Source organism: Mauremys mutica, chromosome 1 (assembly GCF_020497125.1).
Source record: "Mauremys mutica isolate MM-2020 ecotype Southern chromosome 1, ASM2049712v1, whole genome shotgun sequence".
Lineage (NCBI taxonomy): Eukaryota > Metazoa > Chordata > Testudines > Geoemydidae > Mauremys > Mauremys mutica.
This window is the reverse complement of record NC_059072.1, coordinates 364,484,446-364,500,227: the sequence shown is the minus strand read 5'-3', so window position 1 is coordinate 364,500,227 and position 15,782 is coordinate 364,484,446. Positions and strand designations below refer to the sequence as shown.

The window sequence follows — 15,782 nt, the reverse complement described above, 5'->3', positions numbered from 1 at the left end:
ACAAGAACTAGGGGTCTCCAAATGAAATGAATAGGCAACAGTTTAAAACAAACAAAAGGAAGTATTTCTTCACACAACACACAGCCAAGCTGTGGAACTCCTTGCCAGAGGATGTTGTGAAGGTTCATCAATAGCCAAGGTGGGAAGGGATGGTGTCTGTTTGCCAGCAGCTGGAAATGGGTGACAGAGGTGGATCACTAGACAATTCCCTGTTCTGTTCATTCCCTCTGGGGCACCTGGCATTGGCCACCACTCGCAGACAGGACACTGGGCTAGATGGATCCTTTGTCTGACCCAGCATGGCCGTTCTTATGTTCTTATATTCCCAGAGGTCCAGTTATCAGTAATTAGAACGGTGGCAAACCAATCAGTTCTACACTGCCCGATTCCCCAGATTGTCGCACTGACACAGCACAGTAAGGTCAGGAAAGGGTCTAATGTCTTTCTGACTATCCAATCAGTGATTCACTGAAGAGAACACAGCACCACGTCACCAGCCAGCTCTGCACAGAGCTCGAACTGAGAGCCAGAGCACCAGGAGAAAACTTTAAGTCCCTTTATGAGTAAAGAGCTGGAACAGCCTGCCCCGGATCTGTTTGGTCCTCACCCCATAGATGATGGGGTTTAGCATGGGAGGCACCAGGATGTACACGTTGGCAATGAGAACATGGAAATGCAGGGGCACATTGTGGTCATACCGGTGCGTGAGGGTGGAGAAGAGACCTGGGATGTAAAAGGCTAAGATGGCACAGAGGTGGGAGCTGCAGGTCCCCAAAGCCTTGAGCCGGGCTTCCTTTGTGGGGAGGCTGAAGATGGCCTTGAGGATTTGGGTATAAGACACAGCAATAAAAATCATATCCAGACCCCTCACACCGAATACCACAAAGAGGCCATAGTAACTACTGACGCGGGTGTCGGCGCAGGCCAGCTTTACCACAGCAATATGCTCGCAGTGCGTGTGGGGGATGATGTTGGTTTTGCAATATGGCCACTGCCTCGCCAGGAAGGAATAGGGCAGTATGAGGATGCTACCACGAAACACCACGGCCAGGCCAATCTTGGTAACCATGGGGTTTGTCAGGAGGGTGGAATGTCTGAGGGGATGGCAGATGGCCACGTAGCGATCAAAAGCCATGGCCACAAAGATCCCAGACTCCATCACTAAAAAGCAGTGAATGAAGTACAGCTGGGAGAGGCAGGCACTGAAATCGATCTCCCTGGAATTGAACCAGTAGATACTCAGTGTTTTGGGCAGGGTGGATGTAGACAGGACCAGGTCGGTGATGGCCAGCATGCAGAGGAAATAGTACATGGGCTCATGAAGGCTTGGTTCTGTCTTCACGATGAACAGGATGATGAAGTTCCCCAAGATGGCTATGACATATATGGCACAGAAGGGGATGGAGATCCATACGTGGGCCGCCTCCAGGCCAGGAATGCCCAGCAGGATGAAGGTGGAGGGGTTGGTGAAGTCGGTTTTGTTGGAATCTGACATGTAGTAGGGAAGAAGTTGTTCAACTCTGAGTTGTTCCCAGGATGATGGTCGCAGTAGAAAAGCCTGGATAGAGATACAATGTTAATATGAGCCACTACATGCACTACTGGATACTCTTCTCATGAGTGAAGCCGCTTGGTTGTTCGTCACACACATTTTCATTTTTCAGAGAAATGAATTATGAAGTGACCCTACTAATGCCAGTTGCATATTTGATGGTCCTCCATGCACCAATAATTTCTACACATCGTGGTCTGGGAAATCTTAATAGGGACCAGCAAGAAACATAAGTGTGGATACTGGTTATCCCTCATTGTTCCTTAACGCAATGAAAGCCAGGCTAGGGAGTCCATGCTATTCCCCAGGCACCTGGTTGCTCAAAATTTGAAAGTGTAAAAAAAAAAAACCACACAAAAAACAAAGCTTTGCCAGTCCATGTGCCAGGGGGAAACATTCCAGCTAGAATCACCTCAGGGAAAATAACTGGGGGTCACCGATAACTGTTCCATGGAAACACCTGCTGATTCACAGTAGTGGCCAAAACAAAGTTAATGTTCAGATGCCTAAGAAATGGGGTGGAGAACAACCTGGTCTGGAAACACACTCACTTTTGATCACCCAGTCTCTATAAAAGATATAGCAGATGGAAAGCAGATTTCTCAGGCAGGCTGTGAGAATGGGGGAGGCTGCCATATGCAGGCAGACTGAAAAGTCTGGGACTGTTTAGTTTAGAGAAGCCACAAAGAAGGGGGCTTATGATAGAGGAGAACAAAATAACAGAATAGAACTGATTACATTCAAATGGACAAACAGAGAACAGCTCCCAACCAGTATTCTCTATAGATATTTAGTGCTTCAAAAGGGCTAATTCCTCAACAATGACAAATTATCCACTGATAAAACTGATTGGGAGAAAAAATATTGAGGAAGACGGGAATGAAAATTGGGAGTTCTTTACGAAGAGTTTATTAGCTAGCTAACAAGCCACAATTCCATAGTAAAGAAAGTGGAGAACTCATATCAGATGAGGTGATGGAATACTTTCAAGTCCATTAGCCATCAAGGAGGATGTTAAGCAGCGTCTACAATAGAACCTGAGCATTACAAACACCGGAAATATAAACTTTTAAAAATTAAAGGGATTTTTTGACAAGATTAGGAAAAAATGGAAAAATCTGGCATGGGATTAGTTAACAAAAAGTCTAGTAATATAATTAATGCAAGTCACCATCAGGCTTTATGGAAACAGGTCTTGCCAAATAAGTTTTCATCCTTTCATGACTGTACATGTTTGGTTGACCAAGGGGACTGTGCATATACAATAGCCTTCGATGTCTCTGAGGCATTTGATGTAGTCAGAGAAAACATTCAGATCAAAACACTATTCATATCAGTAGAGGACATGTAAAAAAACCTAAAAATTGGCTAAGTGACAGGTCTCAGGAAGCAGTTGTCAATGGGGCATTGCAGGGAATGGGGGTGTTTTTATGCAGTTCTGCAGGGATCAGTTCTAGGCCCCATGCTATTCAATATTTTCATCAATGATATGGAAGCAAATAGAAAATCACTGCAGATAAAATAGCAGGGGACCCAAACTGGCAGAGTGGTTACAATGAGGGAGCCAGGGCAGACACAGATGTTTTAATACAGTCAAATGCAAACTTATCATCTTGGAACAGGGAATGCAGGAACGCCCCACAGACTCAATCACTGTATTATGGAATTGAGGGACCCTGGAAAGGATTTAGGGGTCACTGTGGACAACCAACTCATCGTAGTGGTGAGCTGGAGCAGGGGAAGGATTTTACCTTTGCATATGGCATTGGTGAAACTGACTACATCCAGTTTCGGGGTCCACATTTCAAAATTTGAAAATTTGGAGAAGATGCAGAAAAGAGCCACAAAAAGGACTGGCAGCTGCAGAAAATGGCGGCCAGGGAGGGACATAAAGAGCTTCATCTCTTTATCTTATCAAAAGGACAATCAAATGGAGAGAAAAAAAATCACATTGGGGAAGAAAGGTACTAGAGCCTCCTTGGGATAGTGCTTGGGGTGTACTATAGACCACAGGGATCCGATTTGGATATGGATAGAGACCTCTTTAATGTTTTTAATGAAGTAAATGCTAATTGGAATTGTGTGATCATGGAAGACTTTATCTTTCCAGATATAGTCTGGAGGACAACTGCTAGTAATTTTCCTATATGCGATAGCTGGTGGATTCCTTCACCTAGTGTTTTCTGAACCAACAAGAGGGGATGCCGTTTTATATTTGGTTTTGGTGAGTAGTGAAGACCTCATAGAATAAATGATTGTAGGGGACAACCTTGGTTTGAGTGATCATGAGCTAATTCAGTTCAAATTAAATGGAAGGATAAAAAAAATAGATCTGTGACTAGGGTTTTTTATTTCAAAAGGGCTAACTGACAGTCACTGTGAGTCCCCAGGACGAGGGGTGCAGGGCCCTGACTCCCCCATACTCCATGACAACTGGTGGTAGCTATGGGATCTACTGCACCCCATGCACAGCGCTTCCTTCAGTAAGTGACTGGGGAGCAGTAAAACAGATTTATTGGACAATGGGAACGCAGTCTTCAGCAGAGCTTGTAGGCACAACCAGGACCCCTCAATCAAGTCCTTCTGGGGGTTCAGGAAGCTTAGTTCCCAGATTGGGATTCCCTGCATTCCACCACCCAGCCCAAAACCAAAACTGAAAACCCCCTCTCGCAGGCTCTCTTCCTTTGTCCAGCTTCCCAGGCAAAAGTGTTGACTTCCCCTCCCCCCTGCCTGGCTCAGGTTACAGGCTCAGGTACTGTCCATCACCTAAAGTCATCCCCTGCTCTCCCATTCACTGTGCAGACAGTCCCTACTGCATCATACAAAGGTAGATATTACCACATCCATGGTAGAAGCCATACTTGAACAGCTTAATGGGACAAAATCGGGGGGCTCAGATAATCTTCATCCAAAAATATTAAAGGAACTGGCACATGAAATTGCAAGGCAATTAGCAAGATATTTTAATGAATCTGTAAACTCAGGGGTTGTGCCGTATGACTGGAGAATTGCTAACATAGTTCCTATTTTTAAGAAAGGGAAAAAAAGTGATCCGGGTAACTACAGGCCTGTTAGTTTGACATCTGTAGTATGCAAGGTCTTGGGGAAAAAAATGAAGGAGAAAGTAGTTAAGGACATTGACGTCAAGGGTAATTGGTACAAAATACAACATGGTTTTACAAAACGTAGATTGTGCCAAACCAACCTGATCTCCTTCTTGGAGAAGGTAACAGATTTTTTAGACAAAGGAAACAGTGGATCTAATTTATCTCAATTTCAGAAAGGCATTTGATACAGTTCTAGATGGGGAATTATTAGTTAAATTGGAAAAGATGGGGAGCAATATGAAAATTGAAAGGTGGGTAAGGAACTGGTTAAAGGGGAGACTACAACGTGTCATACTGAAAGGTGAACTGTCAGGCTGGAAGGAGGTAACTTGTGGAGTTCCTCAGGGATCAGTTTTGGGACTATTCTTATTTAATCTTTTTTTTACTGACCTTGGTACAAAAAGTGGGAATGTGCTAATAAAGTTTGCAGATGACACAAAGCTGGGAGGTATGGCCAATAAAGAGAAGGACCGAGATATCATACAGGAAGATCTGGATGACCTTGTAAACTGGAGTAATAGTAATAGGATGAAACTTAATAGTAAAAGTGCAAGGTCATGCATTTAGGGATTAATAACAAAAAAAATGTTATAAGCTGGGGACGCATCACTTAGAAGTAACAGAGGAAGAGAAGGACCTTGGAGTATTGGTTGATCACACAATGACTATGGCCATGAAAAAAAGCTAATGTGGTCTTGGGATGCATCAGGTGAGGTATTTTCAGTAGAGATAAGAAGGTGTTAGTACCATTATACAAGGCACTGGTGAGACCTCATCTGGAATACTGTGTGCAGTTCTGGTCTCCCATGTTTAAGAGGGATGAACTCAAACTGGAACAGGTACAGAGAAGGGCTACTAGGATGATCCGAGGAATGGAAAACCTGTCTTATGAAAGGAGACTCAAAGAGCTTGGCTTGTTTAGCCTAACCAAAAGAAGGCTGAGAGGAGATATGATTGCTCTCTATAAATATATCAGAAGGATAAATACCAGGGAGGAAGCGGACTTATTTAAGCTCAGTACCAATGTGGACACAAGAATAAATGGATATAAACTGGCCATCAGGAAGTTTAGACTTGAAATTAGATGAAGGTTTCTAACCATCAGAGGAGTGAACTTCTGTAGCAGCCTTCCAAGGGGAGCAGTGGCATCAAAAGACATATCTGGCTTCAAGACTAAGCTTGATACATTTATGGAGGGGATGGTATGATGGGATAGCCTAATTTTGGCAATTAATTAATCTTTGACTTTTAGCGTAAATATGCCCAATGGTCTGTGATGGGATGTTAGGTGGGTTGGGATCTGAGTTACTACAGATAATTATTTCCTGGCTGGTAAGCCTTGTCCACATGCTCAGGGTTTAGCATATCACCATATTTGGGGTTGGGAAGGAATTTTCCTCCAGAGCAGATTGGCAGAGGCCCTGGGTTTTTTTCACCTTCCTCTGCAGTGAGGGACACAGGTTATTTGCTGGAGAATTCTCTGCACCTTGAAGTCTTTAAGCCACGATTTGAGGACTTCAATAACTCAGACATAGGTTAGGGGTTTGTTACAGGAGTGGGTGGGTGAGATTCTGTGGCCTGCGTTGTGCAGGAGGTCAGACTAGATGGACATAATGATCCCTTCTGATCTTAAAGTCTATGATTCTATGGTGAATTTAATGGGGAGAAAACCATGGGTAATAATGGGCTCTGTAATATAGAAGAGAAAGGCAGAGCTAAGCCCGAGCCAGATGAATTTCAGCTGGAAATAAGGGCCAAATGTTTAGCACTGAGTGTGATTAACCTTTGGAACAAATTGTAAAGGGAAGTTGTGGATTCTCCAGGTCCCCATGGCTGCAGATACAGACTGGATGATTTTCTGGAAGATCTGCTTGAGGGTGTGTCTATATTTAAAATGCTACAGTGGCGCTGCCATAGAGCTTCAGTGAAAACACTACTTATCCATCAGCGTAGGTCACCCACCTCCCTGATCAGTGGTAGCTAGGTTGACCTCATGGTGGGGTCTACACTGGGGTTAGGCTGACATATCTAAATGTCTCAGGGAAGCAGATTTATTTACCATTGCAAAAAAAGAAAATACAGTTTTAGTTTGCATTAACGGCATGCAAGTCATGGGAGGTGATAGTATTCCTCTGCTTGGCGCTGGTTAGGCTTCATCGCAGTATTGTGTCCAGTTTTGGTCACCAATGTATAGGAAGGATCTAGAGAAATTGGAAAGGATCCAAAGGTGAGAGACAAAGATGATCAAAGGGATGGTCAAAGCCACATGAGCAAAGGCTGAAGGAACTGGATATGTTTAGTCTGTAAAAGAAGAGATCGAGGCGGGACATGACAGACTTTTCAGCTGCTTGAAAGGCTGCCATAAAAAAGATGGAGAAAAGTTGTTCTCTCTTGCCACAGAGGCAGGACAAGAGTCAGTGGATTCAAACTACAGCAGAGCAGATTTAGATGAAGCCTCAGGAAAAACTTCCTAACTATAAGACCAGGAGGACAATGGAACAGACGTGGAAGCTCCTTCGCTAGAAGTTTTCCAAAGAAGGTTGGATACTCATCTGTGCTGGGTAGTTAGGATGCAACAAATCCTGCATCTTGGCAGGGGGTTAGACTAGATGTCCCTTGCGGTCCCTTCTCACCCTGTGGGTTCTATGATTCTATGACGTAAAATCATACCATAGACCAGGTCTTAGTCAAACACAAGTCTTTGGCCTCAATACAGGGGAAACGGGAGGTAATACGGGAAGATCTACTTGTGCCTTCTGACCATGAACCTACGAATCTGTGACAAAGATACTAGCTCGAGCAGTTATAGTTACTCTATCTCACAACACATGAACAAGGGAACATTCAGTTACATTGAAAGTCTGACCAGATAACACTTACAAAAGAAGCACAGAGGAGAAAGGAGCACAGTCTTACTCTCTATCCCATCACACCCATGTTACACTGGATTTGTCGAGCAGGTGAGCTCCGCAGCAAGAGATGGGAACCTGTGAATCCTGAGATGGAAACGTCTTCCCTGGGAATCCCCCTCAGGTATCCGTGTCCCACACCTCTCTCACCCCAGCATCTGCAGCAGCTGAGAGCTGACACAGGGATGTGCACTGTTTATAATATAGCTCTGTGCAATCCCAGTGGGGTTTGCTCAGGCTCTAGGGGAGAAACAGCGTATGAATGGAAAGAAGCTGGAGACCGGAGACCCTCTAGCTAATGTCTCTTGTTCCATGTCTGCACTTCTGTGTTATTTACTCAACTTAGGAGTAAACAGTAATTATGGGATCTTCCCAAAGGGAGATGAGAACTCTTGGGCTCTTTGCTGAGGCAGAGAGGAATTGGCTGCTCTCTTTATCTGTGATATCTTTATCATATTTAAAAATTATAGTTCATTACTGTGACGTTGCACTCCATATTCTTTATGAAAATAGGCTGATTAGTCTGAAAATGACATTGCTGGAATGTATTTTATGCAAAAGTTCTTTTGTAACATATCATTGGAAAAGTTATAATGTGCTGATTTTGATTTTCCTATGCGTATGCATGTTTCATTCTTATCTCTGAAGTTAGAAATATAAAGTATAAACTTGTACTACTAATGTAGTCCGATTAAATGGAGACCATTAAGGGTGCTTCAGAAACAATGAGTTGTAAATGGCTTGTTTACCTGCAAGCCTTCCTGTGTATGTGTGGGCCAACCGGTGGATAATGAGGTCTCACAGGGACATGTGACCATGTCACCTGACACTGAAATCCATCTTAAATCTTGTACTTTTACATTCAGAAGGAGGGGTGAGGGCCAAGCACAGACAAAAGATTCCCGTCTTGTGCCAAAGCTATAAAAGTGGCTGGAGCAGGACAAAGGGGGCTGCCAGTCATGAGGAAACCCCTGCTTACCGCCTGAGATGTTTGCTGGATCTAACAAAGATTGTACCAGGGGAATGGACTGGGCCCAGCCTAGGAAGGACTCTAGTCTGTGAAAGAAACTTATTGGAACACCTTTGAGAGTGAGATATTACCTGTAATCAGTTTCTTAATGTATTAGGCTTAGACCTGTGTGTTTTGTTTTATTTTGCTTTGTGAATTGCTTTGTCCGGTCTGTTATTACTTGAAACCACTTAAATCCTACTTTTTATACATAATAAAATCACCTTTGATTATTAAAAAGCCCAGAGTAAGTAATTGATACCCGGAGAAGGCAAAGATCTGTGCATCTCTCTCTCTCAGTGATATAGAGGGTGGACATTTTATGAATTTACCCTGTGTAAACTTTACAGAGAGTAAAGCAGATTTATTTGGGGTTCAGGCTCTCAGAAAGGCTGAACAATGAGTGCTGAGAAAGTCCCTGTTAACTGAGAAGCCTCTGGGCTGAGTGAATCTCAGTTTCTGTGAACTGCAGAGGTGCACGGTCCAACCTCTGGGTCTGTGCTGAAGCTGAACTGGAGTGTCTGGCTCAGCAAGACAAGAGAGGTGGGGCGGCCATTCTGGCAGGAGGGTTGTCATGAGTGGTAACCCAGCACATCAAGTGACAGTCTCAAGGGGGTCTCTACTTAATTAGGCACTTTAAAACTCCCCAGTTTTTTGGCAGATAATTTAGCAATTTGCTGAAAAGGGCACTGATCTAACTCCTGTCTAAAAGAAAGAAAAATAAATAAATATTGGACCAACTCAGCTCTGGTACTAACATTTTTTTTCATCTTACATCAATTCACTGAAGGGACACTGTTGAGTTTTAAAATTTGAATGTATATTCTTAATTTTTGACTAACTGAGGAAAGAGAGAGACTCCATCAGGATTCCTGGGTTCTATCTCAGCTCTGGGATAGGAGAGGGGTCTAACAGATTACAGCAGAGGATGATCAATCTACAAGCTATATAAGAACATCAGAATGGCCACACTGGGTAGGAGCAATGCTCTATCTCTCCCAGTATCCTGTATTCCAACAGTGGTCAATGCCAGGTACTTCAGAGGGAATGAACTGAACAGGTGATCATCAAATCATAGAATCATAGAATATCAGGGTTGGAAGGGACCTCAGGAGGTTATCCACTCCAATCCCCTGCTAAAAGCAGGACCAACCCCAACAAAAATCATTCCAGCCAGGGCTTTGTCGAGCTGGACCTTAAAAACCTCTAAGGATGGAGAATCCACCACCTCCCTAGGTAACCAAGGAGCCTGCCTGCAGGTATGAGACAGTACCAGGGGAGCACGGGGTGCCATGGGTTAATGACCCAAGGTCTCCCTCCGCCCTGCAGTAACTAGACACTGCCAGATCCCCTTTTCCAGTTGAAAACTGGGTACCTGGCAACTTTAAATGGCACCTGGACATGGAAACCAAAACCTAGGTCTGGCTGCTGCCAGAATGGGCAGGTGACCGTGCTGGGCGGGAGGGGGGCGGAGCTGGCTCAGTGGAAAGATAGAGCCTACCCAGCACATAGATGTAATGTGGGGTACTGGGGGGGGGACAGTACAGGGAGAACCAGGCTGGGGCAAGGAGTCATCATGTGGGGAGGTCATGTGTACTCCCCTTTAGCTTGTACCTGCCCAGTGTGTGTGTTTGGGTGGGGGGGCACCAGTAATTTATGAGTGCAGGTGACACTTGCTGAACAAGGAAAGTGAGAGTGACAGTTTCAGCGTGTGTGATGGATAGCGGGGAAAACACGCATTCATTGTCCTTTTCGCTGTACCTCGGCTTGCTTTTTTCTTCCTGTACATACCACAAGGCAGTCTTTTTCAGGACATGGATGTCTGTCTTATATAAAAAATCAAAATTAGACGTCAGAGAGCTCTAGTGCAATTGATATATTGCTGTGACACTCAATACTCCCAAAGCAACACCCTGGCAGCCCCTATTTTCACCTCTGTTATATAATTGCAAAAAATCTTGTACAAAATATGTCATGTGAGATGTCAGTAGAATATGGCAGTTTGCTGAATATGATTATCCTATTTGTATGCATGTCTCATTTTTGTATCTTAAGTCATTAATATCGACTATCTACTTGTATTTCAAATGTGTTTGCTCCTGTTGTGACAGATTTTCGTTACCAGTCTGCCTGGGCCCACAGTTGATCAGGCTGGGGCCACAGGATGTTTCTGGGGAGGAGATGACGAGGCACACCAAGTGTCTACATTTTAAAGCTTTATTAATAAAATAATAAAATAACAGCAGAGAGTGTTGGAAATGTTCCCACATCACTCGGGAAGAAAGAAAGCGCTACTGCCCCAGGCCCTAACCCACTTTCATACTCACACATGCACGACCTAGACTGGCCAAGTCTGGGTGTAACATCAGAAGAAGAGGGGCAAGGTGGATGGGCGTCCTGCCCTGGGCCCAGGCTGTCCAAGGATCTGCTCCAGCTCTCAGGAGGGTTCTAAGTCCTGGGCTCCTTTGGGGGTGTTCCATTCCATGACCTTTGTTTCTAGTGTTCTTTGTGTCAGTCTAAACTGCCTTGCTGTGGCCTCCTCGGTTTCCCAAAACATCCCAGCTAGACTTTGTTTTCCTCTTTGTTTTTCTGCCATGCTGATCTTTGCTGTTTCACTTGTTTTGGGCTGCCTCTGCAGGTCTGTGTCTGTTCAGTTGAATCTTTTTTTTTTCCCCACGGCTGGTCGGAGTGAATTTTAATCCCCGTCTTTCCTGGCAGGCAGCCAAACATTAGCTGTGAGCAGTGCCCTTGGGCTGTTGGTCTTATCTTCTGACCGAGCTAGCTGAAATGTTGAGTTAACTTGTTCTCTGCTCTCTTCTTCTTTTCCACCTTCTCGGCCTCTCGTACCCTGTAAAGGAAACTTCCACGCCCCACTCGCACACCTTTGACCCTCCCCAAGATGCTTTGCAATGCTTGCACCAGCATTAGCAATATGCAGTGCTGATCTGCCTTCCCAGGGGACTGCCTGAGGGATGGGGCCATTGGGTTGTGACATTCCCCCTCTTGACCCCGAATCAACATTTTGTTGTGAGGGGTCACCACTTAGGCTTCTATCCCCCCTGTGACACAGTTGCTGGGGTTACTCTTGGCCATCTACATAAACAGCAATATAACATATACAAAATTGTTAGGGCAGCAACAATTGCATACGCCAGCCAATAATGACTTCTAGCTCCATTAGCAACATAGCATAGCACCTCCCCCTGTTGGCACAGATGCCCCACTCGGATGGCTGTGGCAAAGGCAGCTTTCTCCAGATTAAACAATGTAAAGGAGGAGGTATCTGTCTGGAATATGGTCAGTTGTTCTCAGGTGTGCATCAAGGGCAGGAAAACATTGGGTGTAATCCATGAAAAATTAAACACAACATAGTTAGGGATATTAACCATACTTTGCATAACTGCGGGCCAAGCATCGAAAAATGTTGTGCCTGAGGCTGTAATAGCAAATCAACGGGTGCCTTAGGGTCGGTGGTTCTCCAAACACACAGAGGTATTGGTAAACACATGGGCCTTAGTGTGGGTGTATCCCGATGCCTCCCCTTCCCAGCAGATGTGTTGACCCACCTCATAAAAGTGGCCTGGCACTGCCTTTTCTCTACATATTATTTGAGGGGGCTCCATAGGCCACACCTGCCAGGTGTTGCCCTCTGCAATCCATATGTGCTGATAGAAGATGTAGCCAGCACATACTGCTTAGCCATGTCATTGGTGGGAGCCACCTCCCACACGTCGCGATGGACCACCCAATCCCAGATCCCAGATAATACGTGATGTCACCTTCTTAGGATGCTAAGCCACAATTTTCCCCCCTCCCCTCCACCAATGGATAATTGGCATTTTATTCCACCATGGCCAATTCTGAACAGTGATAAAATTAACTAAGGAGGAAAAAAGCATCGGACACCCGAGGATGCCCATAGATATGTGCCACCATACAGACATGATCTTGTCCTGATGAATTTTGCAGGCTTGAAGCAGCAAGAGCAGTCCCACCACTCCTGTCCCTGGGCTCTCACTATTACTGCTTGGTCCTGTTAACAAAGCAAGAGGGAAAGAAAAAGAACAACACAAATGCACCTATTGGGGAAACTGAGGCATGGATGAAAACTCTCTACATTATTAGTTATTCCATTACAGCCCTCTCTGGCTTTCGTTATGGATGTTATTTGTCTGGTTCAGAAGGCTACAATAACAATATTATGCCCCGAGATTATTAAATGCTATTGCTTGCTAAAGGACTTCCCATTCCACTTCCACTCCAGGCCACCACAGTTGGAACAGAGTTTGTCTCCATGGAATCCAGGGGAGGCTCGGGGCCATCTACCAGGTATTTTGCTGTGGCCCTGCCATGTCTATCCAGACTATGCCCTGTCTCCAAGGCGCCTCCCCTCCAGCCTTGGTCCACATGATGGCTCGGGCCCCACCAGCATCTCGAGCCAGGGAGAGCCTTTAGAGATATCTTCCCGCCTCATAATTATGAGCATCTCAAGAATCCCATGGCCAGCTGGAAACCCGGATGGTCCAGGCAGGTGGCTGGTCCACAACTGAGACCCATGATGCCATGGCCAGAAACCTAGGGAGAAACATATAGTTTGAATTGATTGGCATGTGCCCATTTTAATTTACCGGATAGCTGCAGGTGGTACAGTACCAGGGAGATGCAGTTCACAATGGAGTACAAACCCACCCACTTAACGTCCAGGGTGTGGGCTGCTTTCCCCAGTTTTTGCAACATTACCTTGTCTTCAATTTGCCATCCCCAGATGTCTTTAACAACAATCCCCTTACACTTGGCCTTTTCCTTATCTAAAGCAGCCTTTACAGCTTCATGGGTTTCACAGAGCTCCTTCCTCAACTGGGCAAAGCTGAGACGTTTTTGGTTGTGGCAACAGTAAATGTGATTATTGGTAAACACCGTACTGACATTACATTTATATTTATTTACAAATGGGGTAGCTAACACTTCCATCTTCCCAAAACACTCCTTCCCAGAAATTGACACATACACATTGCCCATTATGCAGTACTTTAATCTCCTTATCCAATTCATTCCACATACGGGATCCCAGTGAAATGTTTTTACTACAGGGCTCTGGAGCAACAGGCATGGACAAGCACACCCACTTCTGAGGAGTCCACTTGGTACAACCTCTGGTGTCCAATAGCTTCCCTCCCTCCCCAGCCCACTGGCTCGAGGTCCGGGGTAGCCAGAAGGATCCCGTGTGCAATATGGGGAGTGGGCTCTCTCCATTTCTTTGCCTCCAGAGCCTGTTGGTGTGCGATTTTAACAACAATTTCCCCCAATTACAAGGTCTGGCCTTACTATGCTAAATACATACCGCATCCATTCGTACTGATAAGTATCAATCAGTGATCTTTTGCTCTGCTTTAGCAAGTGTATGAAAATTTTAGTGTTTCCTGATATTATCCAAAACATTTTGTGTTCCAAGGTGAACAAAGCAAATATCTGCATTACAGTACATTCCATAGCTATAGCAGGATGGGTTCTTTTATTTCCATTTATTTCTGTATTAGGCTGTCCTGTAGCTAGGACAGAGAGCTTAATTTATTCTTAATCACCTCCAGGTCTACAGCATTTATAATCCCTGCTCCAAAACCAATTTTTCCTAATATGATGTCTGCTACGTGAGGAGGTTTCCCTGCAGCATTCGATACACAAAAATGCAGGAAGACACACAACACAAGACAAAACTCAAAACACAATTTCTGTTTTGACAGTAGATTCGTGGTATTTTTGGTTGCTTTTCAGCTGGTACCAGCTTTTCCTGTTTTTCTGAAAGACAAAATAACATGTTTCTACCCCTTTGGGGGTGGCAGATGATTGCTCAAAATATTCCTTTCTTTTACAAATACCCTTGCTGATTGCAGGCAAAACAGAGGAATTACCCCCATATTTTCCAGTGTTTGTTCTATAGGCAGGCCAGGTTTCAATGGCTTCTACTTTTATGAGTTAGGTAATTTGTATTCCTACAGATGCTCTCTGGCTCGCTTTTGGATTCCAAGCTAGTAGCAGCTCAGAGACTGTCTTACCAGGGACACAATCAGCTTTCACCAGAGTTCTGATTACTGTTCACTTTCAACTCCTGCTTACATTCCCTTTGTACATGTGGGGGCAGTTATGTTCCAACAGAACCTCCTTATCTTCTTTTAACGAATGTGACTAAATTGTCCCTAGTTAAATCATTTCACTTAGACAGTCTCTTTGCCTGGATTATTTACAGACATTCCTTTGGAAAAGGGCCCATTTTTCCTTCAGAGTGGCTGCAAAGAAACCAAGAATTTTCTTTTCTTTAACGCTTTGACAGCATTGAACTGCTTAATTCCCTCCAGCCTCTGCAGAATTAACTTCTCACTCTCTTTCCTTAAATCACTTGCTTATCTCCCAAAATGACACCTTCATCAACTCAGATGTTACCATTCCAAGTACTATTTCAGGGTCTGAATTTCCCATGCCTGTATTTACTGCTTCCTTTACTCCTGCCACTATGCTCTCAGTGTTTCCAAACCATTTTCCAATTTCTTTGTCTGCTGCCTGCCTTCTTGTCTGGGCCCAGTCCTTTTTTTTTTTTTTTTCTAGCTGCACTGTCCCTTTCCATAGGCACAGGCTTTGTCCCACTACCGATTTAGCAAGGAGGGTGGGCTTCTCAACTAGCTCCCACCCCTCCTGGTCCCTTGCCTTTTCATAATCACCCCATGTGGTACTCTCCTCATAGTTGGGGTGCCATATATACAACCTTCTCCCCCTTCACCTGCTGGACCTCTCCTCAGTCTTAATGAGGGCCGCTATAGGGTGCAACAAGGTTCCGCCCGAAATTGAGGATCCTCACAAAGGGAGAGATCAAAGCCCTCACAGGGGTCATCCAAATCATCCCCTGTGAGGCTCGGCACCTGGACTGAACTTACGGCCAACTGACATTTTAACTGTGGGCACACTGCCTTTGAAGTGCACTCTGGGTACAAATGGTCAAATCTTTGACGAGTCCCTGAGGGACTGGTACTTGCTTAGCCAATACTTCCAGGAGGGTGAGTTCCGCCTTTTCCACCAGGAAGTCCTGTCTCAAGGCTTGCAACTTGTCCTGGGCATAGGCTTGGGTTGCTGCCTGGTTAGTGATCTGCGCTTTCAATTGCTCAGTTCTGAATACCTGTTGGGTACACACCTCGTCCCCTCTTCCTAACTCTTCT

The 15,782-nt window shown here is 44.8% G+C and overlaps 1 protein-coding gene across 1 annotated transcript; it reads right to left on the bottom strand.

Annotated features, from left to right (window-relative positions):
- Nucleotides 1–547: 547 nt before the first annotated feature.
- On the bottom strand, nt 548–1,495 carry LOC123374468 (olfactory receptor 52R1-like). The gene has a single exon (XM_045024495.1). The coding sequence runs from the start codon at nt 1,493–1,495 to the stop codon at nt 548–550; it is 948 nt and encodes a 315-aa protein (XP_044880430.1).
- Between the last annotated feature and the right edge of the window lie 14,287 nt (nt 1,496–15,782).